At 36.3% G+C, this 27818-nt stretch overlaps 1 protein-coding gene across 6 annotated transcripts in view; it reads left to right on the top strand.

The window, feature by feature from the left end:
* NAALAD2 (N-acetylated alpha-linked acidic dipeptidase 2) overlaps positions 1-27818 on the top strand; it is a 72820-nt gene that overhangs the window by 29706 nt on the left and 15296 nt on the right. For all 6 annotated transcript variants that reach the window (XR_006208122.1, XM_042957791.1, XM_042957790.1 and 3 more), the window contains 10 exons: positions 60-246; positions 4066-4159; positions 5396-5494; positions 10230-10315; positions 10600-10719; positions 10825-10907; positions 21065-21128; positions 21825-21892; positions 25011-25102; positions 26288-26378. Coding sequence is in view for 5 of the 6 variants with exons in the window: in XM_042957791.1 (XP_042813725.1) it covers positions 60-246; positions 4066-4159; positions 5396-5494; positions 10230-10315; positions 10600-10719; positions 10825-10907; positions 21065-21128; positions 21825-21892; positions 25011-25102; positions 26288-26378 (984 nt within the window). In the remaining variant the exon portion in view is untranslated. The remainder of the gene's footprint in view (positions 1-59; positions 247-4065; positions 4160-5395; positions 5495-10229; positions 10316-10599; positions 10720-10824; positions 10908-21064; positions 21129-21824; positions 21893-25010; positions 25103-26287; positions 26379-27818) is intronic.

The following is a 27818-nucleotide window of genomic DNA, read 5'->3' as shown; positions in this document are numbered from 1 at the left end:
TTCACTTAGATGAATTAATTTGCCAGTACTACTTTATGGATTGCACATTGCCCCTGCAGGTTAAAAATGCCATGTCAGCAGGAGCCATAGGCATCATCTTGTACTCCGATCCAGCTGACTACTTTGCCCCTGGGGTACAGCCATATCCTAAAGGATGGAACCTTCCTGGAACTGCAGTGCAGAGAGGGAATGTGTTAAATTTGAATGGTGCTGGTGACCCGCTCACTCCAGGCTATCCAGCTAAAGGTAATGGATGGGCCTGTCACGGTCCACCTATTTTTACAAAGATATTACTTGCCCTTTTAGAAGACATAAAAGCAAACATCTATAGGATAACCTTAAAACTGTATGTAATTGTAATGTTTTGGATTACTGTTGCTAGGAATTCAAAAACCTTTCCCTCGTATTACTTTTTTTTTTATTTTTTTATTTTTATTTTTTTAATGTTTGTTTATTTTTGGGAGAGCGGGGGAGGGGGGGAAGAGCAGAGAGAGAGACACAGAATCCGAAGCAGGCTCCAGGCTCTGAGCTGTCAGCACAGAGCCCGATGTGGGGCTTGAACCCATGAACCATGAGATCATGACCCAAGCCAAAGTTGGCACTCAACTGACTGAGCCACCCAGGCCCCCCTCCCTTGTGTTACTTTTGTTTCAAATTTCCATGAGGTGTGGACATGGAGAGGGAAGGGTGGTTGAATTTCTCTTTAATTTTTTTTTTTTTTTTTTTTTTTTTTTGAGAGAGAGATGGGGCATGAGCAGGGGAGGGGCAGAGAGAGAGAGGGAGACAGAATCTAAATCAGGCTCCAGGCTCCAAGCTGTCAGCAGAGAGCCCAATGGGGGGGCTCAAGCTCATGAAGATCATGAGCTCAGATCATGACCTGAGCCAAAGTCAGCTGCTCAACCTACTGAGCCACCCAGGCACCTCAATTTCTCTCTACTTTTTTTTTTTTAATTTTTTTTTAATGTTTATTTATTTTTGAGAGACACAATGACAGAGTGAGAGCAGGGGAGGGGCAGAGAGAGACGTAGACACAGAATCCAAAGCAGGCTCCAGGTTCTGGGCTATCAGCACAGAGCCCAACGTGGGGCTTGAACCCACGAACTGTTAGATCATGACCTGAGCTGAAGCTGGACGCTTAACCGACTGAGCCACCCAGGTTCCCCTCTCTCTACTTCTAATAGAGGTCTGAAACACAGGTCCCCATACCCAAAGTAACGTTGCTTTTACCAAACTAGGACTTTGGTTTTCTGAATTGCTTACTGATTTTATCCTTCTTTAGATGATACATTTGTATTTTTTTAAAATACTAATAAGTTTTTGATGTTGTTTAATATGTAAAATGTAAAACATTTTGACATCTGTGTAACTACCTCCACAATTAAGATAATGAACATATCCATTATCCCAGAGTTTTCACTCATCTCTATGTAATGCTTTCCTTTCAACCCTTCCTCACCCACTCCTTGCCAATTCCTAGGCAATCACTGATCTGCTTTCTGTCGGCATAATTATTTTGAGATCCATCCACGTTTACGTCTGTGTCAATATTTCATTCTTTTTTATGCTATGTAGTATTTCACTGAATACACTATAGCTTGTTTATTCATTTATTTGTTGATGGATATTTGGATTGTTTTTAGTTTGGGGACTCCTGTATATAAAGCTACTATGAACAGTTGTATAGAAGTCTTTACATGTACATATGCTTTTAGTTCTCATGGATAAATCTATAGAAATGCAATGGCTGGATAATATGATGCATATTTAACCTTTGAAGAAATTTTCAAATTGTTTTCCAAAGTGGTTGTACCATTTTACACCTTAGCATCAGTGTGTGAGTATTCCAGTTACTGTACCCTTGCTACATTTAGTTTGGTCATTCTTTTTGATTTTACATTCTAATAGAGAATCCTCCAACTTACTTTTTTTTTTCCCCAAAGTTTTGGGGCCATTCTAGGTCCTTTCCGTGTGAATTTTAGAACAAGCTTATTTCCACTGAAAACGCTCCTGGGAATTTGAGATTGAATTAAATCTATATGTCAGTTTGGGTAGAACTGACATTTTAGAAGATACTAAATATTTTGATCTGTGCACATGACACAACTCTTCAATTACTTAGGTATTATTTAATTTATCTCAACATGTTTGTTGTTTTATTGTACAGATCCTGTCTTTCACATTTATCCATATGCATGGATAGTTTTATGCCTTTTAAAAACACATTTTAAATTTCAATGTCCATACACTTATTGCTAGTAAATAGAAATGCTTTGTATTTGTAGAAGAAATACATTGATCTTGTGTCCTGCAAACTTGTTAAACTTAGTAGTTCTAGCAGATTTCTGTAGATACTATCAGTCTTTACACAGATGATCATGTTTTCTGAGAATACGTTTTATTTCTTTGTTTCCAGTATGGATGCCTTTTGCTTTTTAGTATACTGGCTAGTACCTCTCCTACACTGCTGAGGAAAGTTGTTTAGAGGAGATACCTTTCCCTTTGTTCCTGCCTCAAGGAGAAAAAAAATCTAGTGTTTCCTTCTTAAGTCTGATATTGCTGTAGGTATTTTTTATAGATGTTTTTTGTCAGGTTGACAAAAGTTGTCAGGTTTGTCAGGAAGTTTACCTCTAATGTGCTAAGAGCCTTTATCTTAGCACATTTACCTAGGAATGTACAATGGATTTTGTCAAATGCTTTTACCGAGTCTTGAGATGATAATAAGTTCTATTAATTTTGTTAAGTTATACTCGTAAACTTTTGAATGTTAAACCAACCCTGCCATCCTGGGATAAACTCTACTTGAACACAGTGCATTATCCTTTTGTTAAGAATATCTTTCATGAGGGGTATTGGCCTATGGATTTATTTTCTTGTGTATTTCTATCTCATTTTGGTTTCAGAGTAATGTTGGCCTCATGGGATGAGTTGGGAACTATTTCATCTTTTTTTAAATAGGAGTTTATATAGAATGGGTTTGATTTTTGCCTGTAAACATTCAGTAGAATTCCCTAGCAAATATATCTGGGCCTGAAGTTTTGTTTTATAGGAATGTTTTTAACTACAAATTCAATTTTTTAAACAGATATGTGGCTAGTTAGGTTGTCCATTTATTCTTGAGTGAGCTTTGGTAGTTTGTCTCCTAAGGGTTTTGTCCATTTCATCTAAGTTGTTAAATTTAATAGAGTTGTTCATAATCTTCTCAGTCTGTGTGTGTGTGTGTGTGTGTACATACATGTACAAGTATTCTGTTCTTTATTCCTGATTGTGGCAATTTTTTTTTTCTTTTTTTCCTGAACTGTCTTGCTAAAGGTTGATCAGCTTTATTGATATTCTCAAAGCACCAGCTTTGGATTTTATTAATAATTGCTACCATTTTTCTATTTCATATTTCTTACTTTTCTGCTCTGATCTTTATTATGTCCTTTCCCTGCTTATTTTTGCGTCATTTGCTCTTCTTTTCTAGTTTGTCAAGGTGGAATCTGATGTCGTTTGATTGAAACCTTCCTTTGTTTCTAAGATGGGTGTTTTAGTGCTGTACAACTATTTTGGCTGAAAGCCAAAGTCCCAGTGAGGTTGTAAGTCTAACAATAGTTTTCAGTCTTCCTTTAAAGAAAATATTGTATTACTATTTGAATAGGATCTTTATTATTCCCAAGATCTCATAAGTTCCCTTTGATTTTTTTTTAGTTATATCTAGTTTGAGAATTTGGGACACATTTTCCAGGCAATTGGTTAAATGAGGCTTCTTTAAGAAGGATTCAAGATATCCTTGAAGAAATAAAATATTCTTCTAAAATTCAAGAGAAATACATGAAGTGTCAAAACAAATTTGGAAATTTTTAATCCCAATGGTTAATTTTACATTAAAATATAAATGATTTAGTTTCTTACTGTTGAATAAAATAGGCCATGTTAGGCAAAACAATCATTGGCTTGGGGGGAACTTTCAGTTTTTGATATAACTTCAAACATGTAATAGATCTGCAATAGTAATAAAATAAATCTCTTTATACCCTTGGCTCAGATTCTTCAATTGTTTTCAATTTACCTTATTGATTTCTGCAGAGTACACTTTTAGACTTGATGTCAAAGAAGGAGTGGGAATCCCCAAGATCCCTGTACATCCTATTGGGTATAACGATGCAGAAGTATTATTACGGTATGTGTTTTTAATTGGATAGGAGATTAAGATATTTTGTACTAATATGTCCATTTTCTCATCTAAAATCAATGTAATCTAATTATGTTGAAAGTTAAGTCTGGTTGTACACCTGAAACCAATGTTATGTGTCACTTATATGTCACTAAAATGTTTTTAAGTAAAAATTCAGGAAACAAGGTAGGAAAATGAGTTAAAAAAAAGAAAAGTCTTGTGTCAAGATTCTCCTGAAGTAGGAATAGCAGAGCACAGCAGGAAATGGCAAGAAACTATTAGTTTGCTACAAATGAAAGTCTCAAGAGCAAAACTGTCCAAAGATAAAAAATACTGATTGGAAAGTTTTCAAGTAGTTGGATTTTCTTAGGTATTAATTTGATGTTTATACCTGACCTGTATTTTAAAAATATTATAATGTCCACTACTTATTAGATTTGTGAACTTGGACCAGCTACTTAATCTTTCTCTGATTCAGTTTCCTTGTCTGTGAAATGAGGATAGTAATTGTTTCTCCCTGATAGAGTTTTTTAGGAGGAGGAGATGAGATCAAGTACATGAAGTATGTAGAATATAGTAAATATTTAATTAATGTTTGCTATTCTTGCATTCTGTTACTGATGTTCTTTTACAAACATCCAGACTTTTTTTTTTTAAGATGTCTATACCAATACAATTAGTGATTGCTTTATGAGTACCTACTAGATAATCAGCGCCTCTAGAAATTAATTTATTCTCCTTAACACAGTCATGAATTTCCTATTTTCAGTATTTCTTAAAAAAAAATCTTTAATGTTTGTTTATTTTCGAGCACAAGTGGGGGAGGGGCAGAGAAAGACACAGAATCCGAAGCAGGCTCTAGGCTCCAGGCTGTCAGCACAGAGCCTGTGGTGGGTCTCGAATTCACAAATCATGAGATCATGACCTGAGCTGAAGTCAGTATTTTCAGTATTTCTTCATCTTAAGTCTTCACTAGTCAAAAGTAAAGAGGCCGATGCTTCTCATTTCCTCTCCCTATCTTTTTCCTTAAGCTGTCTTATCACCAACATATTAAATACTTTATCTCAATTATGGCTTTCTCGTAAAATGTCAGTTCCCCAAGGAGAGGGAACGTTAGCAGTACCTAGCTCAGTAAATATTGGTTAAATGTATGATGAAATATCTCATTGTCAGACTTCATGATTTCTTCTAAGAAACTGTGACATCAGCCTTCTTTCTGTCATTTTCGTTTTCTCTCGACAGTCACATGGGAGGAACTGCTCCACCAGATGACAGCTGGAAGGGAAGTCTTAATGTGGATTACAACATTGGGCCTGGCTTTGCAGGGCATGATTCCTTCAGGTAATTTTATATTACTTTAATAGACTGGAAAAGTTTTATATGTTTAATGGAAAAATGTCAAGGTAACTGTTCTGCCAGGTAGCTTTTGCTTGTCTTTTTCTCATTTTTCATAGTGAACAATTGATACTTACAGGGGTGCTTGGGTGGCTCCAACGCTGGGTTTTGGCTCAGGTCATGATCTCACAGTTTGAGAGAATGAGCCCCGCCTTGAGCTCTGTGCTAGGTGTGGAGCCTGCTTGGGATTCTCTCTCTGCCCCTCCCCATTAGCTCATGCTGTCTCTTCCTCTCTCAAAATCAATAAATAAACATTTTTTAAAAATTGAAAAAAAGAAGTATTTACAGAGTGATGTACTGAATTATTATTCTTATAGTGGTATCAGAACATTTGTTTTATAAAGTCTTAAACATGACTAAATTTGAGTTTAGTGTTTAACATTTAACTTCCTTTTTCACCTTAAGTTTTAGAACAATGTTTCAGATGACCCAGTATTTCAAATGTATAACATTTTGAAAGTTGCCTTAAGGGAAGGAGTACAAGAGAGGAGACAAAGGAGGGTAACATATTGCTCACCTACTATGTAGGGTAAGCACATAACTATGGTAAGGCTCAATGCATTATCATTCTCACATGCACTATTGTAGAGGAGTGATCACAGAATATTTGTTCATTGAGCTTAAGTTATACAGAAAGGTTAAGTTGAACACTGGATCAAGGCAGGCAGGAAATTGCAGTTTAAAGAGATCATCTTGGGTAGAGTTGTGAAACAACATGGCATGATTACAACTTGAAGTAGTTTGATTTGCCTGAAAAAGAAAAGGAGATAGAACACTGATAAATCAGAGAACATATAGCTCTTTTTAATAAAATCAGTCTTGTTTGGTAACACGTTACCATAGGATTCTTAGTGGTTTTTAGTTTTTGTAAGAATTTTTCTCCAGAACTTTTAAGGTATTAGAAGATTAATATTTTATTTTATGGGAATTTTAGAAATACTTTATGTAAGTGCTTATTTATCTTTATAACTTAGAGCAGAGTTACTTTAATATAAGAGAGTTTATTATCTAATTTATTAATACCTTAACAGCAGCAGGAAAACCTAACACACACAATGAAAGATAAAGGCTGTTTGTTTGTTTATTGAGTGTGAGCAGGGAAGAAGGGCAGAGGGAGAGAGAGAGAATCTCAAACAGGCTCCATTCTCAGCATGGAGCCTGATGCAGGCCTTGATCCCATGACTAAGGATCAAGACCTGGGCCAAAATCAAAAGTCAGACACTCAACCAACTAAGCTATCCAGGTGCCCCAACAAAGGCCTTTCTGATTTAGAAACAGAAACATGATGACACAGAGAACACAGAAAACCTACAGCTTCAGTTCTATAATTGTAGTTCAAGAGTAAATCAGAAGCATACAAATCCCCTTGTCTAGATATCAAAAAGCTGTTCTTCACCATGGGCACAAAATTATTAATTGATTTGAGCTCAAAATGAACAAATACACAAATAAAAATCTCTGTCATTTTTCACCCAGAAGAGTTCTTGACAATCTATTTACAGATATTCAACATCGTTTTTCACTCAGATAAACCATCTAGATTCTCTGTCATTTCTCACCCAGAAGAGCCCTTGACAATCTATTAATCCATTTACAGAGATTACTGAGTGACAAGACATGAAACCACATTTCTGGAGGGGAAGATGGGTGGGAGGATGGGCTAAACGGATGACGGGCATTAAGGAGGGCACTTGTTGGGATGAGCACTGGGTGTTATATGCAAGTGATGAATCAATGGGTTCTACTCCTGAAATCCTGAAACGAATACTATACAGTATATTAAGTAACTTGAATTTAAATAAATACATTTTTAAAAAACATGTACAAAAAAACCCCAAAACACGAAATCAGTAGGAAAAAGAGTATATAGTTAGAGATGCACAAAAAAGAGACAAACCAAGGAACAGACTTAACTATAGAGAACAAACTGATAGTTACCAGAGGGGAGGTAGTTTGGGGAGAATGGATGAAACAGGTGATGGGGTTAAAGACTACACTCATCATGATGAACACCAAGTAATGTACAGAATTGTTAAATCACTGTATATTGTATGCCCGAAGCTAATAGAACACCATATGTTAACTATACTGGAATTAAAAAAAAAAAAAAACTTAATAATAAAAAAAGCTAGAGGGGCACCTGGCTGGCTTAATCAGTAGAGCATGAGACTTTTGATCACGGGTCATGAGTTCAGGTCCCATGATGGGCATAGAGCTTACTTAAAAAAAGATAATTTTTTTTTTTTAATTTTTTAACGTTTATTTATTTTTGAGACAGAGAGAGACAGAGCGTGAACAGGGGAGGGGCAGAGAGAGAGGGAGACAGAGAATCCGAAACAGGCTCCAGGCTCTGAGCTGTCAGCACAAAGCCCGATGCGGGGCTCGAACTCACAGACCGCGAGATCATGACCTGAGCCGAAGTCGGACACTTAACCGACCGAGCCACCAAGGCGCCCCAAGTATAATTTTTAAAAAGTTGGAGATACAGATCATCAGCAGAGTTAAAATTCTGTCACTGCTTCTGATTTACCTCAGAGCCAAAAGAAGACATGTCTGGGTTTATGCTACCCACACCTGGTTCTGTGAGGTGAATCTATTGCACATCTCAATGGAACTTCCAAAAATGCTAAAGGATGATTTTTTTTTTAAGTAAAACCATAATTCTCCTACAGATATAAAATGAACATGTGTCAAATATTTCATTTAATTCATTAATAAGGAAGCCGCAAAAGAGTTTAAGATGGTTCAAAGGAAAATTCAATGATACAAAAACAGAATGCTGAAATGAAAGTACAGTACTCAATAGCAGAAAAACTTGTTTCTTCCACTCTGAAGGAATGAACTAAATATTCACTAGACAGATTGGGTGTTTCAGTCGATATGTTGTTTCTACAAATTAACCTTATTCTCTACAGGGTTGTGAAATCTTCTAATCAAAGACAGTGATAGGCAGAGGTAACTGATGGATGAGCTAAGGCCTTTCTTGCTTTTTCCTTAAAGGAGTTTATTCATTCATTTCACAAATATTTATTGAGCATTTACTATAACCTAGGTACTATTCAGCAGTGCACAAAACAGGCAAAATTCCCTCCCATGTGGGGCTTACATTGTCGTTCATTTTTTTTTTTTTTTTTGGAACATTATGAATTTGAAGTGATAATAGGACAAATGGATATTCTTTTAGAAACTTCTGGAGTCAATGGTATTAAAACTTGGAAGACTTAAGGATTAAATATGTGGATAGTCTATTTTCAGGTTTTGATTAAAATAGATTTTTTTTTTCCGGGGTGCCTGGGTGGCTCAGTCGGTTGAGCGTCCAACTTCGGCTCAGGTCATGTTCTCACAGTTCGTGGGTTCGAGCCCCAAGTCGGGCCCTGTGTTGACAGCTCGGAGCCTGGAGCCTGCTTTGGATTCATTGTCTCCCTCCTCTCTGCCCCTAGCCCACTCGCATTCTGTCTCTGTCTCTCTCAAAAATAAATACACATTAAAAAAATTTTTTTTTTAAATAGATTTTTTTTCCTCATTCCTCATTTGTAACATTCGTATTTTCTTCATTTAATGACATAGTATCAATGGCTTGGGGTTTCTTACTAACCTTGGGCTTCTGTTTTTAGATATACATGCTAAAAGTGTTTCTGCTTTTTTGCTATTAGTTTTTATCTATTTGATATTTTAAATGAACATTTAAAAATATTTTTTTATCTGAATATGCATTCAGAAACACAATATACTTCTGGTGGGGAAAAACCAGAATCTGCAGTTAGCAATGTAAAGGTTTTGACAACATCTTAATTCCTCCATTCACAAATAAACATAAATTAGAAACTGCTGAGATTCCTCTATCTACCCCACCCCCCATGGATAAAGATTTATTTTGTTTACTTCTGAAAAAAATGGCTCAGCATTTTCCCATATCATTTTGGGTTCATAAAATGTGAATGGCTTTTTTGTTTGTTTGTTTTTCTATTTGAGCTTGATTGAATTTTGCTTTAAATTATAATTTGGGAGGTTGTATTTCATGAACGGATATTTAAAACGCTGGCCCAAATCAGAATCAACAGTGATGGGCTAGAAAAGTTTCATCATACAGTTGTCTTATGCATTTTAGCAGGTGCTTCCCAAATTCCTATTTCCTTCCCAAATTTGCCATGTTTCTTTTTGGCAGCTCTCAGCCAGCTATTTAACAATGTACTGACTGAATAACCTTGAAGAAAGGTAAATAACCTTGAAGAAAGTTACTCACCAGCAGGAATTAATGTAAATACAAAGACCTACTTAAAAGATGCTTATTTGTTCTTTAACACATAATTGGCTGTCTTATTTTTGTAATTCATACAGTATACTTACAAAGTTTAGAATGAATACCCAAGACATTTTGAATAAGTATTTTGGACTTTATTAACAATATAGCTTTGTTGGAGGAGTAATAAAAAATATTGACATTCTATTTTCAAAATCTGACTTCAAGCATGCTTAAGTACTTAGGAGTAAAATACATTAACCATTTGCAAATTGCACACATCAACAATATTAATGATTATAGAATTTAGGTTGTGGATGTATGGGAATTCATTGACTTAGAGTTTTCTGTAATTTTGAGATTTTTCATAATAAAACATTGGAACAAAACTGTTAGACATAATGCTCTACGTGAAGTAATTTATTCCCTTTGTAATCCTAGGAAGGTTAGAATGCATGTTCATAACACCAATAAAATTACAAGGATTTATAATGTGATTGGAACAATCAGAGGATCTGTGGAACCTGGTGAGTATGAATTTTTTAAACACTTCATTTTCACAAAGATTAAAAGAGTAAGAGATAAAAACCTTTAGTCAATAATTCTTTATTTCCCTTGAGTGATTAGAGACAACTACATTTGAAAAAAAAAAAAAATTGCACAACGCTAAAAGAAACCTGTACTTTATAAGTGTTGATTTTTTTTTCTATAGAAGAAACACAACCAAAAGGGAGTTTAATTTAAAGACACAAGTCACAAGTATTTGTAAGGTATTCAAAATTGTAGTTCTTTTGAACACATTATTTTCCAGACAGGTATGTTATTCTAGGAGGTCATCGGGACTCCTGGGTGTTTGGAGCTATTGACCCAACCAGTGGAGCTGCTGTTTTGCAAGAAATTGTCCAGAGTTTTGGAAAACTGATGGATAGAGGTAAATGATGTTTCTTTGGTAGGTGATGACAAAACATGACTCACTTAATTTTCTTCTATTTTTAGGCACATGTGCCTAATTAATGTATGTTAACAATGATTGCAGGCTGGAGACCTAGAAGAACAATAATTTTTGCCAGCTGGGATGCAGAAGAATTTGGGCTACTGGGCTCCACAGAATGGGCTGAGGTAAATATGGCCGGAGGTTCTTGTTCTTGATCAACAGGGAAACAAATACATGTATTTCAGGGTGATCACAGATAGATTCCATTAGCTAAAAATGGTTTTAGTTTGGAGAAAGACTAATTTAAGAAATTTTGTAAATGGAATTATTTTAGTAAATTGCCTTTCTGATTTCAGATATTTATTTCTTCTTTAGGTATGATTGATTTTCATTTCACACTGGTCCCAGATGCTTTATCTTTAAGTGTCTCTCCTAGACACCCTTCTTTCATCTTCCCTTAGCCTCCACATTGAGTAAGTTCTTTAACGTACAAGGTAAGGCCACACATTTTTGTCAAGACATGAACACTGTATACTTGCTTTACCTGCACCATCTATTTATCTTTGGGTTGATATTTTATAGAATTGTTTTAAAGCATGTCATATATTTCTTGTTATTGTCTGGTTTTAAAATACTTTCCTCCTGACTACTTACCTGTTTATTTTGAAATAATGTGAATGAAATAAACATGGGGGTGAAATCATACAGTTATTTCACTGCTTTCTTATCCGTATATTCAATTGACATGGCAAAGTTTTGTTATCATTTTGGTAATTATCAATATGCATTTTGGAAGTAGACTGTTCATTTGGATGAATCAAATGTCCTCTACTTTAAGAAATGCAAATTCTTGTGAATGCATGTATATATAAATACGTGACTCTGTTTCTCTAATTTTACCAACTTAAAGATCAAAAAAATCTCAGATATAAAATAAAACATGTACTTCACATTAATCTAAATAAATCGGGGTTAAAAGACAATTTCAACACTGTTAATTCATGATAATATTCAGCAGCATACTTTTCTTAAAAATAGTTAAGGAATCTTTATTTCTACTCAAAATGTTATAATGGAAACTCTGACTATCTATAGAAGAGACAGCTACTATTTGGCCATTATGGGCAAGGGGAGAGAGGAAATAGTCCTCACTTGTGCCATAACCACTCACAGCTTTACATTTTTTATTATAATATATTCTATTTATTTAATTTAAGTTTATTTATTTTGAGAGAGAGAGAGAGAGAGCATGCATACTCAAGAGCAGGGGAAGAGTAGAGAGAGAAGGAAAGAGAGAGGGGAAAGAATGAGAACATAACCCAAACTAGGCTCTGCACTGCCAGCATGGAGACCAATGCGGGGTTTGAACTCACGAACCGTGAGGTCATGACCTAAGGCAAAACCAAGAGTCAGATGCTCAACTGGCTGAGCCACCCAAGTGCCCCTATTCTTCTTTTTAAATTTAAGTATAGTTGATATACAGTATTAGTTTCGGGCACACAAACTGTGGATTGATAATTTTATACATTATTCAGTGCTTGCCACAATAAGTGCAGTTACTACCATCTATCACCGTACAAAGTTATTATAATATTGACTATGCTGTACTTTACATTCATGACTTGTTTATTATTTATAACTGGAAGTGTGTACCTCTTAATCCCCTTCACCTATTTTTCCCATTTTCCCACTCCCCTCCCTTCTTGCAACTACTAGTTTTTTCTCTGTATTTATTAGCCTTTGTTTTTTGTTTGTTTTGTTTTACTTTGTTTTACTTACCACATAAGTAAAATCATGTGGTATTTGTCTTTCTCTGACTTAATTCAGTTAGCATAATACCTCCTAGGTCCATCTATAGGTCCATCTACAATGTCACAAATGGCAAAATTTCATTCTTTTTTATGACTGAGTAGTATTCTCGTGTGAGTGTGTGTGTGTGTGTGTGTGTGTGTGTGTGTGTGTGTGTGTAGAGAGAGACACATCACATCTTCTTCATTCATCCCTTGATGGACTCTTAGATTGCTTCCATATCTTGGCTATTATAAGTAATGATGTAATAAATATAGGGGTGCATATATCTTTTTTAATTTGTGTTTTTATTTTCTTTGGATAAGTACCCACCAGTGGAATTTCTGGATCATATGGTAGTTCTATTTTTACTTCTCTGAGGAACTTCCACACTGTCCTGTAGTGACTGCTCCAATTTCTGTTCCTACCACCAGTGCACAAGGGTTCCCTTTTGTCCACGTCCTCACTGATACTTGTTATTTCTTATCTTTTTGATACTAGCTATTCTGACAGATAGGAGATGATATCTCTTGTGGGTTTCATTTGCATTTCCCTGATAAATAATGTTGAGCATATTTTCATGTGTCTGTTAGCCATCTGTATGTCATCTTTGAAAACATGTCCATTGAGGTCCTCCACCCATTTTTTATTGGCTTATTAGGTTTTTTTTTGTTGTTGTTGTGTTGTATCGGTTCTTTATACGTTTTGGATATTAATCCCTTCATAGTACATAATTTGTAAATATCTTCTCCCATTCAGTAGGTTGCCTTATTGTTTTATTGATGTTTTTATTTGTTTGTTTTTTTGTTGTTCTTTTGCTGTGCAAAAGCTTTCTATTTTGATGTAGTCTCAATTGTTTGTTTTTGCCTTTGTATCTCTTGCCCAAGGAGACAGATCCAGAAAGATATTACTGAGGCTGATATCCAGGAGATTACTGCTTATGTTTTCTTTTAGGAGTGTTATAGTTTCAGGTCTTACATTTAGGTCTTTAATAAACTTTGAGTTTGTTTTTGTGTATGGTATAAGAAAATGGTCTAGTTTCATTCCTTTGCATGTAGCTACTCAGTTTCCCCAACACCATTTATTGAAGAGACTGTCTTTTCCCTATTGCATATTTTGCCTCCTTTGTCATAGAGTAATTGCCATTAAGTGGGTTTATTTTTGGCTCTGTATTCTGGTCCATTGATCTATGTGTCCTGTTTTTTTTTTTTTTTTTTTTTTTTTTGTTTTTGTTTTTGTTTACTTATTTTGGGAATTAATTTATTTTGAGGGAGAGAGAGAGAATGGGAGAGAGGCAGAGAGGGACAGAGAGAGAATCCCAAGCAGGCTCTGCACTGTCAGCACAGAGCCCGAAGCGGGGCTTGAACTCACGAACGATGAGATCATGACCTGAGCTGAAATCAAGCCAAATGCTCTACCATCTGAGCCACACAGGCACCCCAATGTGTGCCATTTTTGTGCCAGTACCATACTGTTTTGATTACTATTGCTTCTTAGTGTAGTTTGAAATGTGGGATTATGATATCTCTAGTTTTGTTCTCTTTTCTTAAGATTATCTTGTTTATCTATAGTCTGTTGTGCTTCCATACAAATATTAGGATTATTCTAGTTCTGTGAAAAATGCTAAGTTACTGGTATTTTGATAAGGATTGCATTGCATCTGTAGATTGCTTTGGGTACTATGGACACTTAAAAATATTAATTAATCCATTCCACCAGCATAGTATATCTTTCCATTTGTTTGTGTTACCTTTGGTTTCCTTCACCAATACTTTCTACTTTTTAGAGTACAGATCTTTCACCTCCTTGGATAAATTTATTCCTAGGTATTTTCTTTTTGGTGTAGTTGTAAATGGGATTGTTTCTTTAAAATCTCTTTCTGCTACTTTGTTATTGGCATATAGAAACAACAGATTTCTGTGTATTAATTTTACATCTGGCAACTTAATCATTTATTAGTTCCATTAGTTTTTTGGTGGAGTCTTTAGGGTTTTCTGTATATAGTATCGTCATCTAGAAGCAGTGACAGTTTTCCTTTTCCTTACCAATTTGGATGCCTTTTTTTTTTTTTTTTTTTTTTCCCTTGTCTGACTGCTACAGCTAGGACTTCCAATATTATGTTGGAGAAACTGGCAAGAGTAAGCATCCTTGTCTTGTTCCTGATCTGTAGAGGAAAAGCTTTCAACTTTTCACCATTGAGTGTGAGGTTAGCTGTGGGTGTGTCGTTTGTGGCTTTTATTATGTTGAAGTATTTTCCTTCTAAACCCAGTTGCTGAGAATTTTTATCATGAATTTTGAATTTTGTCAAATGGTTTTTCTGCATCTATTAAGATGATGTGATTTTTTTATTCTTCATTTTGTTAATGTGTGTCACATTGATTTGCAAATATTGAACAACCCTTACATCCCTGGAATAAATCCCACTTGATCATCATAAATGATCCTTGCATTTTTGGTTTGCTAATAATTTGTTGAGAATTTCTGAATCTATGTTCATCAGGGATATTGGCCTGCAATTTTCTTTATTTCTATGTATTTATTTTTTTGTAGTGTCTTTTAGATGGTTTTGGTATCAGGGTAATGCTGGTGTCACAGAATGGGACGTTTTACTTCCTCTTCTCTTTTTTGGAATAGTTTGAGAAAGATACATATTAGCTCTTCGTAAGTGTTTGGTAAAATATATATGTGAAGCCACTGGGCTGGCCTTGTGTTTTTTGGGAGTGTTTTGTTACAGATTCAATTTTGTTACGAGTAATTGATCTGCTCAGATTTTTTATTTCTTCTGATTGAGTTTGAGAAGATTGTATGTTTCTAGAATTTTATCTGCTTCTTCTAGCTTGTCCAGTTTTTGGATATTTAATTTTTATAGTCTTTTATAATATTTTGTATTTCCATGGTGTTAGCTTTAACTTCTGTTTTGTTCATGATTTTGAGTCCTCTTTTTCTTCGTGGGTCTGGCTAATGGTCAATCAATTTGGTTTATATTTTCAAAGAACCAGCTCTTAGTTTCACTGATACTTTCTCTCTTTTAAGTTTTTATTTCCTTTATTTCTGCTCTGATCTTTATTACTTCTTTTTTTCTACTAATTTTGGGTTTTGTTTGTTCTTTTTGGGTTTTGTTTGTTCTTTTTCTTTAAAATAATTTTTTTTTAATGTTAATTTATTTTTGAGAGAAAGAGTGTTGTGAGCTGGGGAGGGACAGAGAGGGAGACACAGAATCCAAAGCAGGCTCCAGGCTCTCAGCTGGCAGCACAGAGCCTGACCCGGGGCTCAAACTTACAAGCCATGAGACCATGAAGCCTGAGCTGAAGTTGGCTCCTTAACCAACTGAGCCACCCAGGCACCCCTGTTCTTTTTCTAGTAAGGTTAGATTGAGATTTTTCTTGTTTCTTGAGGTAGGCCATAATGTATTGCTATAAAACCTTCTTCTTAGAACTGCTTTTGCTGTGTGCTGAAAAATTGAATCATTGTTTCCATTTCCATTTGTCTCCAGGTATTTTTTTATTTCCTCTTTGATTCATTCATTGATTTATTCGTTGTTGATAGCATATTGTTTTAACCTCAACATATTTGTGTTTTTACCAGTTCCCTTCTTGTTATTGATTTCTAATTTTTACCGTTGTCATTGGAAAAGATGCTTAATAGGATTTTAATCTTAAATTTATTGAGATTTGTTTTGTGATATAGCATATGATCTGGAAAATGTTGCATGTGCTGTTGTAAAGAAAGGTGCATTCTTCTATTTTTGGGTGGAATGTTCTGTATTTATCTGTTAAATCCATCTAGTCTAATGATTCATTTGAAACCACTGTTTCATAATAGATTTTCTGTCTGGATAATATATCTATTGATGTAAGTGGGGTGTTAAAATCCCCAACTATTATACTATTACCATGGATTTCTACCTTCTTATGTCTGTTAACATTTGCTTTATATATTGCTTTATATGTTAGGTGCATAGATATTTACCATTGTTATATCTTCTTGTTGGATTGATCTCATTATGTGATGCCTTCTTTGTCTCTTATTATAGTCTTTGTTTTAAAGTCTATTTTGTTTGATAAAAGTATTACTACTCCAACTTTTTTTTTTTTTTTTTTTTTTTTGCTTCCTCTTGCATGGATATCTTTTTCCATCCTTTCACTCTTTGTCTCTGTGTGTCTTTTGATCTGAGGTGAGTCTCTTTTAGACAGCATATAGATGGGTTTTGCTTATTAATCTATTCCGTCATTCTCTCTTGATTGGAGCATTTAGTCCATTTACATTAAGGTACTAATTAATAGATATATACTCATTGCCATTTTGTTAATTGTTTTCTGTTCAGTTTTTTTCTGTTCCTTTGTTCTTCTCTTGCTCTCTTTCTTTGTGATTTGATGGTGTTCCTTTAGTATTATGCTTGGGTTCCTTTTTATTTTTGTGTATTCTAGGTTTGAGTTTGTGGTTATGGTAAAGTTGATATATAACCTCTTATGTATTAGTACTCTATAAGTTGATGGCTACTTGGGTATGAATACATTCAAAAACACTAATTTTTGACCCCTCCCCCCCATTTTATTTATATGATGTCATATTTTACATATTTTTCATACTGCCTACCTAATATTCTAAATATAGTTGACTTTACTATTATTGTCTTTTTAACCTTCATACTAGCTTTATAAGTGACTCATTTACTACCTTTACTATATGTTTGCTTTTACCAGTAGAAATTTTTCCTTTCATAAATTTTTTTCTAGTATGACCTTTTCTTTTCTAAAGAAGTCTCTTTAATGTTTATTGGAAGGCAGGTTTAGTGATGATGAATTCCATTAGTTGTTGTTCATCTGGGAAACTCTTTATCTCTTCAATTCTGAATGGTAAACTTGGTGGATGGAGTATTCTTGGTTATGTTTTTTTCTACCACTTTTAGCACTTTGAATGTATCATGCCCCTCACATCTGGCCTGCAAAGTCTCCGATAAATCAGCTCATAGCCTTACTGAGTTTCCTTTGTATGTAAGTATTTGCTTTTCCCTTGGTGCTTTTAAGATTCTCTCTTTATGTTTTGACATCTTAATTATTATGTTTCTTGGTGTGGACTTCCTTGGGTTTATTTTATTTGGGGGATCCCTGGTATTCCTGGATGTCTCTTTCCTTCCCCCAGTTAGGGAAGTTTTCAGCTGTTATTTCTTCAAATAAGTTTTCTGCTTCCTTCTCTCTTTGTTCTCCTTCTGGGAACCCTGTAATGCAGAAGTTGTTATGCTTAATGCAGTGATACCTTAACCTGTCCTAATTAAAAAAATTTTTTTTTCTTTTTGCTGTTCAGTTTGGTTGCTTTCCACAATCCTATTTTCCAGCTCACTGATCTGTTCTGCTGCCTCTATTCTGCTGTCATTTTAGTTATTGTATTTTTCAGTTCTGATGGTTCTTTTTTATATTTTCTGTCTCGTTGAAGTTCTCACTGAACTCACCTAACCTTCTTTCAAGTCTGTTGAGCATCTTTATGACCATTACTTTGAACTCTTTCTCAGGTAGATGGCTTATTTTTGTTTCATTTTGCTGAGGTCCAGCCCTAGCAGGTCCAGGGGTTCCCAAAGGATGAATGGCGTCGGCGAAAATAACAAATGGACACAGACAATAGCAGCGTGTTAGACTGGTCGCTTTATTGTGGCAAACGTGGCATTTTATGTGTTAGCAATTTCTTTGTAGAGTGCATCATCTATGTTTTTCAGCATTACCTAATTCTAAATATGTTTCTTTGTGTAATCACCCAGTAAGGAACAACATAGTTATTTTCTTGTAACATTCCCTCCTGCCCTTTTGCTTATTAATTTCTTCATACTATTTTCATTATGAATCTACATTTGTCTATAAAGCATTTGCTTTGCTGTTTTCATGAAAGGTCATCTATCTCTCAACACCTCAAGTGGAACGTTTACAGGGATGTGACTCCTTAATTGTTCCTTTGAACCATTTGCAATACAAGGAACAAAAGTATTCTCTTTGGTCTTGGGTGCCGGGAGGGAGCCAAGAGGGCCCTGGGAACCCACGCCTTATGCGTTCCCAGAGAGACAATGTATACCTAGGAGCTAATGAACCATTCTGTACCTTAACCCACCAGGTCGAGTTATCATCTGGAATGCCTCCTGGGGGCCAAGTGGGTCTAGGGTTTGGAGTAACTTGTATCCATGGATACATTTCTTTGTTGGCCGGGTGGGGATTTCAAACCCATTTGTCCCCCTCCTTGGCTGGGAAATATATGGGGCTATCCTTCCTTTAGGTGGGGGACAGGCAGGCAGGGGTGGCACCGGCTGGGTATAAGGTTTCATTATCCATCTTCGGATTCTCATGGTTTTTCCCAGAAGGAGTTTATATATCCCCGAGTTTGCCCCCCTGGGTTTATTTTGATTCATCAATGCTAATTAGACTATGGGGATGGCCATGATGAATAACAGGAGGGATACTGGTAGCTTCCCATTCGAAGGGTCGCTGTGTGTTGCCCTCTGCCAACCACCCACGCTGTGCCATCAGGAAGGCTGGATGGATCGGCTCCCGGCATCATTTAGTTCTTTTTTTGAGGTCTTGTTCTTTTGTTTAGAACATCTTCCTCTGTCTCCTTTGTCTGACTTTGTTTGTTTCTATGAATTATGTGGAGTGGGTACCTCTTCCAGTCTTGAAGGAGGAGCCTTACAGAAGAATGTCTCCTGTGTAGACTGTGTACTTGGTGGCTTTGGCTGGCTGGTTGGTGCTGGATGGGCATTGGCTGGGGCCCTCTACACAGAGGCACCCTGTCAGGTCAGCTGGAGCAAGTGTAATCCATGGTTCCTGGAGTGCTTTGCACTATGGTCACCTTGGAGGGTCAGCTGACATGAAGCAGACTCAGGCCAAGGGTTTTTGGGGTGCTCTACATTGGGGCTGCCTTGGTGGGATGGCTGGAGATGGCATGGGATCAGGCCAGATATGACATGGTGCTTTGTGCCTGGGTCACCTTGATGGGATAGCTGAAGCTGGTGTGGGTCAGAGGACTGAGTAATCTGACCCTGGAGAGAGTTCTAGCAGTTACACCCATTTGGCAGACATTCTATGGTTGGTAAATGGATTTCCTTCACTTAATAATCTAGTTTCCCTTTATTTTATTTTATTTAAAAAAATTTTTTTAAACATTCACTTATTTTTGAGAGACAGAGAGACACAGAGAGTGAGCAGGGGAGGGGTAGAGAGAGGGGGAGACACAGAATCCGAAGTAGGCTCCAGGCTCTGAGCTGTCAGCACAGAGCCCGACGTGGGGCTCGAACTCATGATATGTGAGATCATGACCTGAGCCGAAGTCAGTCGCTCAACCAACTGAGCCACCCAGGGGCTCTCTAGTTTCCCTTTAAATTACTGTTTGTTTTGTTTTTCTGTGTCCCAGGGTAGGTGACTCTGTCCATCGGCCCCTCAGTGATATCCCTCTCTACTCTAGGTTGCCACATCAGGTGGTTGTTCTCAATGTTACTGTGTGTCTGTCTTTCCTACCCTTCTTTATGTGGTCCCTCTATGCTTTGTCATGCAGAAGTTGTTCAGTCAGCCCTCAGTTCTTCTTTAGGAAGAGTTGCTCTGTTTGTAGGTGTAGATTTGGTGTGTCTGGGAACTGAGTTCAAGGTATTTATATGCGTCTATCTTGGACTGTGTCCTATTATACTGTGTTCTTATGAGGTAGCAAGCTAGAAGTAAAAGGCTCTCTCAGCATATCCCATCTGTGTGATAGTAGTGTGTGTGTGTGTGTGTGTGTGTGTGTGTGTGTGTGTTATAGTGAGAGGAAGAGACTATCCTAATGGCTTTCCTTCTCTCCATCTAGTTTTTTTTCTATCCTCCTTTTGAAAATTATTTTTCTTTGCATCTCCTCTTTTAAAAATAGATAAATGGAGGGGCACCTGGGTGGCTCAGTTGGTTGCATGCCACTCTTGATTTTTGGCTCAGGTCATGATCCCAGAGTCACGGGATCAAGGCCTGTGTCAGGCTGTGTGCTGATAGTGCTGAGCCTGCTTGGGATTCTCTTTCCCTGTCTGTCTCTGTGCCTCCCCTGCTTGTGTGCACGTGCACTCTAAAATAAAATACTTTAAAAAAATAGATAAATTGACTCTATTTCTGACTTTTAAAATTATACTTGGGTTTCCAGTCTCAGTAGCTCTCTCAAACTTCAGTGTATGTAAGGATTTCCAGGGATACCTTTTAGAAAATACAGATTTCCAAGCCCTTCAGAAATTTTTAATCAGTACATCTGCTGTGGGGCCCAAAATCTGGGAGCCTCACCCCTTCATATTCTAATGCAAGGAGTCAAGGAACCACACTGTGAAAATATTTCTGAGAATCCTTGCTATTGCTATAAATAGTAGCTACACATATTTTTCTTTTTACTTGTGTTAATGTTGTCAACCAACCAGTTATCTGGTTTATATCTCATAAATTATGGCAAAGGCATAGATACTGGATTCATAAAGGTATCTGTAGACCACCTTTATACTAAATTGATTTGCTTATTTATTTCCACAATTGTAAATATTGTGAATTAAATAACAACTTTGCTTCAACTGTAGGAGAATGCAAAAACACTCCAGGAGAGAAGCATTGCTTATATCAATTCTGATTCATCTATAGAAGGTAAATCTTATTTCAGATTATTAAACAATGCATCATCTTTTCAGTCTGCAAATTGTAACTAACTTGTAAACTAAGATTATTCTCGTCCTATGAAATTCCTCAATAGTACCTCCATTTTCCACTTTACCACAGAGAAAATGATTATGATTCAAATGAATCAGTATGAGTCATATCTGAGCTACTGATTGTAATTTCTTTAGTATGTTTGCCATTTGCCTATCTTGAATTACTACTTAAAACTCTAGTATTAACCATATTCTTCCTGTGGAGATATTAAAAGAATTTGGCTACAATATTTCAGAAGAATGTTTTACGGAATATTCCACATAGAAATACTTTATGGGAGCAATTTGAAGTGAGTACATACTACAGACTTTGCTTGGAAGCTGACATACGACACTTGTGTCTCTAGGCTTTCTTTGCATTACTTCTAGATGAATGTCAGAGCATACTTCCGAGGTACTGAAATGCTCTGGTCTAATGTCTTGATATACACTGTTGAATTGATGGAGTAAATATGAATGGCATAGCCTTATCACTTCCTTTGCCAAAGCCCCCCTCGAAAGATACCACCTTAAGAATGATGCTATTTGATTTCAAGACTATACATTGTTTATAATTAGAAATAGTTAGAATTAGACTTCTCTTGGAATTTCACCTGGAAGTATTAAAATACATTGTATTTTATTTTTTCAGGCAATTATACTCTGAGAGTTGACTGTACACCCCTTCTTTACCAATTGGTGTATAAACTGACAAAAGAGGTATATAAATAGATGTCTTAATGTTTTCTGATGAATAGAAAATAAGTGGATAACACTTGTTTTCTTAATTAGTGGTACTGATTTTTAAACTGGTAACTGATTTGTATAAGTAAGAAGTCAGAAAAAAATCTTTAATACACTATTTATATGACCTATGTATAAAAATAGCATTGCAAATCTTTCTAATAGTAGTTATTATTGTATACACTGTTGCCATGTAGAGGGTATACAGTTTCATTTGGCAGAGGAATTTCGATACAACAGAATGAGCTGGAATGGAGAAAGCCTTGGGTTCAAACCCTATAAAATGAATTCCAGCAGCATCAATGATAAAAGGACATGGTCACTGTATCCAAATACTTCGCAATCTAGAGAGGATACACACTTGTAAGTGAGGAATTACACGTCAGTAGAATATTGGATACTACAAACAATGGAGAAGAATTATGGAATAGAGAAGCCGAAATTCTGGGGTGGTTGGGGAAGCATCAGAAGATGTTTACAGAATAATTAGTTCTTGGGTTGTAAAATGGAAGGGTGTGAAAGTAAGAGAGAAGGCATTCTCAGCAGAGAACACCGTAACCTAAAAAAGATGTGGAGACATGAAAGAAAATATTTCCTGAACTGTAGGTGGTTCAGGGTGACATAAGTATAAGGTTTTGGTGGATAAATGGTAAGAAATGGAACAGGACAAATAGGCCAAGGTCAGAAATATGGTGATGGGAAAATTAGAGAATCTTTTTTTTTTTTTTTTTTTAAGAGACCTGGAAGATCATTTCTTCCTTTTATTTGTTTTATCTTATTTATTATTAAATGTTTATTTTTGAGAGAGCGAGTGAGAGAGCACACGTGCATGCACGTGGGGCAGAGAGAGGGAGACACAGAATCCAAAGCAGGCTCCAGGCTCTAAGCTGTCAGCACCTATCTGATGTGGGGCTCGAATTCATGAACTGTGAGGTCATGACCTGAGCCAAAGTCAGATGCTTAACCGGCTGGGCTGAGCAACCCAGGGGCCACAGAGAATCTTTAACAAGGTTATACATTATCATATTTGTTCATTAGAAAGACCACTCAGTATCAGTGTAGTGAATAGATTAAGCTGTAGCAAGTCTAATAGCAAAATGGAAATAATTCTTACAGGAATTTTGTGAATATTATTGATAAAAAGTACTTTGCACTCTACTCTAAAAATGACATATATCTTTAATTTTTGTGTACTTCATTTAAATGGTTCATTATAGAATTTAGTTACCAAATACAAATCTTTAAAGTATGTTATCACTTAGATTACAATGTGAAGTAGGTGTCACTTCTCTGTAGGTACTATTTTCCACTCTCCCTTAATATTACCCTTTCCTTTTTCCCATTAAATGCCTTTAAAAACCAGTTTTCCCAAATGGGAGTGCTCTCATCATTCCCGTCCCAACTCTCAACATATTGGGTAGCTTATGTTCTTGATACTTTTATTCGAATGTCCCATTAAAACATCTAAAGCAAGCTGTAAGGAAAATTCTGAGAGAATCCTGCTCAGGACATGCATTTATGCTTTGTGCTGTCCTCCAGAGATGGCTCCTGCCTTTGATATCAAGGATAGTTAATAATTTCAGGGCCAATAGGGAGAAGTTGAGGTCTATGCCCCTTTGTACACAGGCAGATGCTTCTCCACGGCCATACCAAAACCTGGTAGAAAAAGACTTCTGTGAACAGACTATTACCATTTCAGCAACCTCTAGAATGTGTTGGCAGAGGCAAACCATGCTGGTGGCAGGAGTGCAGGATGGGAGTGGTAGAGAGGGCAGAGCTTAGAGACTGGGCAGCTGCCCAATTTAAGAACTGGGACAAGGTGTTGAAAATACCCAAGGGTCAGCATTTGTGACAAGACAGCAGAGACAGAAAGTATGCTCTAGGGGGTACAGGCTAGAAGGACTCAGTTCTGGGTAGTGCTAGACTGAAATTGTGATTCCAGAAAAGGAGAGGGTTTTTCAGGGAATTCGGTCTAAGCAGGATGTAGGAATTGGAGCAGGTTCTCAGCCATTGCAAGTTGGCGGGAGCAGAGTCGAGTAGAACCCAGTCAGTTGGCGGGAAAGGAGTAGAACGTCCCTGCTGCTGCAACATGCTGGTGGGCAAAGGAAGGATGTGGAGAGCCAGGACTGCCTTTAAGCTGCGGGCTCATGTGCAATGATGAGGCAACAACCCACTCTGTATAAAGGCCACAGAAAATATCAGAGGAATTGATGTTTATGTTAAGATGGGGACCATTATCCCCATTTCCACAGCTGAGAAAACTAGCGTTTGAAGAGGGGAAGCAACGCACCATAGGTTATGATGCTTTCAGAGCTGCATGAGGAGGGTATGCCTTTTTCTGAACAAAGCAGAGCTACAAACACAAAATTCAGGCAATACGTGTGTTCATGAGGATCTAAAACAGGGACCTCAGCCTTCACAGTCCACACTCTACCTTGTGGCCCTGCCGAAGATTGGAGAGAGCAGAGTGTAAGTTAATGGCCGTACCTTTAATGGGGGCAGTAAAAAAGGTTCTTGTATTCATAGAAGCTCCTAAAATCCCCAAAGAGAAATGTGAGGTTATGCAGAGCTTTTAAAACCCATCAGATTCCAACTTGGTTTGAATACAATTGGACTTTCCAACAGCAGTTCCTCCTTTCCCCTCGGGCTCTGCAAAACCAGGATTTACATTGCCCTTGTTAGGCTTAGATGCTTCAGCCACGTCTGCCACCCTGAGGCCTCTCTTTAAAGGTCTTTTAGGACAGAAGCAACTAACTTACGTAAATCTTGTATCCAAGTTTTCCCCCAGTGACTTACTCAAGGACATCTAAACTGCTAAAAATTAAAGTGATAACATTTGTTATAAATCTGCAACTCTATTAAAAAAGTTTACCAAAATAAGCCAGAGATTTTTATCTCACGTACATGGCAAAATTATCAATAGGCAGGCAACAAAAATGAACATGAATTTGGTTGTATTCTTTTGTCATTTGCTTTTCTATAAAGAACATGATATATGTCCATATAGTTAGAAGTTGATAACCTATGGTTTTATTATCGACATAAATTTAGTTGCTTCTGCCTCTAATTCCCAATATTTGATGTTTCTTTCCAGATATCCAGCCCAGATGATGGTTTTGAGAGTAAGTCTCTTTATGAAAGCTGGTTGGAAAAGGACCCTTCATCTGAAAATAAAGATTTTCCTAGGTGAATTACTTGTATATTTTCTACCGTTAGGATCAATTGTGAATTCCCCTTTGCCCGTTGTTTCTCCAGAAATGTAATTCTCAGCTATGTCAACAATGTGAGAAGAAAGATAATCCCAAAGAATCCCTGTGTAGCCTTCAATTTGCTAATGGTACAGAATAGCCAAGTCTTTGAATCTATAATAAATTCTACTTTTGCAAATGTTTAGCCAAAATTATTTTGCCACATTATCAGGTATTATTTTGCATTTTTGTATTAAATTTTAGATATGTATTCAATGCATTAATGTGACACCAAATGATAATGATGAAATATGGATTATTTGCTTCTAAGTTTAAGGGGCATTATAAGTCACTACCAAATTGTGTCTTTACCTGTAATGAATATAGAATGTATTAATTTTTTACTTCTCATTCACAAAACAGTTTTCTTCAATTTTTTTCTCCTGCAATACTATTTCTATAAACCAGCAGATAATGGTAACAGTTAATAGCTCCATTACATACTCCAAATAAGTCTTGTGAAAGTTTGTTTCCATTGTAAAAGTTTTACATGATTAAAAAAAAAAACAAACTAGAGTCAAAAAAAAGGTTTTTAAAATACCTACATCTCAAAAACACATCGGAAGTATGTATTTTCTAATACACCTATAATTTTCTTCTTTGCTTACCATTTTATCATAAATTTTCCCATGTTATTGCATATATATTACATATGTATGTATGTAGTGGTTTCCTAACTACATGCAAAAAAATATATTGTAATTTCATTTTCTAAATAAGGCAGATTCTTCGTGATCCTAAATACACTTTATCATGGCAGTTTTCTTACTATAGTTCTCTGAGGGTAGTGACCAAATTTTATTTTTCTCTTTTTCCTATGTAAATATTCTAAAAGACTGACGATGTGAAAGAGACCACAGTCACTAGGCTGCTGTCTTCGGTGGCACTGTTCAACTGTGACTGTAGTCAGTGCAGATTTACAGGTTTAATGCAGCAATTTCCGGCATGTGACAGGAAAGTAGCTTGGGGTGGTGTACCTTCTAATTTTTGTAAATGTGCTGTGCAATTCCTTGCTATTCCTGGGACAGGATTCATTTTTCTATTTCTTTAACTTCATATTTTTTAACTTATGCATTTATAATATCCTTGTGTGTGTGTATACACATTTATATCCTACATCTAGAATCAACAAGCTGGGATCTGGAAGTGATTTTGAAGCTTACTTTCAGAGACTTGGGATTGCTTCAGGCAGAGCCCGTTACACTAAGAACAGGGTAAGCCATTTCATTATTTTGGATACATAGCATTTTATCCAACTTCTTGTTAGGAATTTTAAACTGTTTAGTTGTTTGGTACCAGGGCACCAGGTCATGTGGCCTGGGAAGAATTCCAGGGCTGGAGGCTGACTTCATGTCTCTTTGTAGATGGACTAGGAATTAATTTGGGTTATTCAGTGAATTTTCCTTGCAGGATTATTCAATGAAATGGTAGCTGGGAGATTACTGCCAAGTGCTTAGCTGGTTAGCAGAACCAAGTAGTGCACATCCCTGTTCTCATTCAGGCTTTATTGGAAAATCCCATTCTCCTCCACTTTTCCTGAGAAAAATGTGCATGTGAAGAACCTGTTTTGGTCACAGGGAATGCTAGGCCACGAGTCTTTACTGTCAGTAGCCCCTCTTCACATCCTCACTCCTGCCTGTCATCTGAGTCCAGGGCTCCTGAGTAGGGAATAAAACAAGTTCCTCCTGATTTTTAAGTCGATTAACTTTTCTGATCAGTTTGCACCATTGCCATTCAAACACACTGATGATATGCATTTGAATATGCCAACATGTGCCATGTTTGCTTGTCTAGGTTATAAATTATGTGATAAACCAAACTGAAGATTACATCAGCAAACCCAGATTTGTCACAGATTTTAATAATTTTCAAATCATAATTGCAATACACAGTCTTGCTTGCCTAGAATACATACCTTTTGTAAATCTGATTCTCCAGAATCAGAGAACAGAGATGAAAGCAAAATAAATCTGTATCCTGATACTCATTAAACTCTTTCAAGGCCTGTTCACTTTTATATTCTGTCATCAATCTGAACACAGTTGTCTAGTTTCTAAGAAATTGCAGATTAAAAGCAGGACATTAGACAGGAGAGAGACTGACACAAGGATTCGCAGTAAAAATGTTCACCTTATAGCAAAGTAGCATATAGGTAAAACTAAACTTAGGAAAGGCAGACCTAAGGAGTAAAACAAATATTTCTATAAAATACATCTATGTAATAGTTTACAGTGGTAGCCCTTAACTGCATAATAAAGGTTAGATGGCATTTGGTTATACAGTTTGGGAAGGCAGAGAAGGTGCTTAAATGTAGATTCTATACAGATCTTAGCTGCCCAGAACCTTTCATTTCCAATCAATTGATAATTGTAAACTGTGTTAATATGCAATTTGAGTATGTATGCCTTAATTTCAGTTATCAGAAATACAATAACAATTTTGAAGTATTTTGAATGAAGATTATGTGAATGATAAATAACAGTAAAATTTTAAATGGGTGAATAGTTGGTGGAAGTGTTAGATTTTAACTTTTTGCTTCATGATAAAACTCAGAGTTCCACATGGTTGTATTTTTTTTCCTGCATTTTTAAGATTACATAAATAATATAATTGGAGTATTTAATGTTTGTCTATATTCAGTACCTACCCATATT

The sequence above is a fragment of the Panthera tigris genome, chromosome D1, assembly GCF_018350195.1.
Source record: "Panthera tigris isolate Pti1 chromosome D1, P.tigris_Pti1_mat1.1, whole genome shotgun sequence".
NCBI lineage: Eukaryota > Metazoa > Chordata > Mammalia > Carnivora > Felidae > Panthera > Panthera tigris.
Note: the sequence above shows the minus strand (reverse complement) of the source record. Positions and strands in the feature narration are given on the sequence as shown.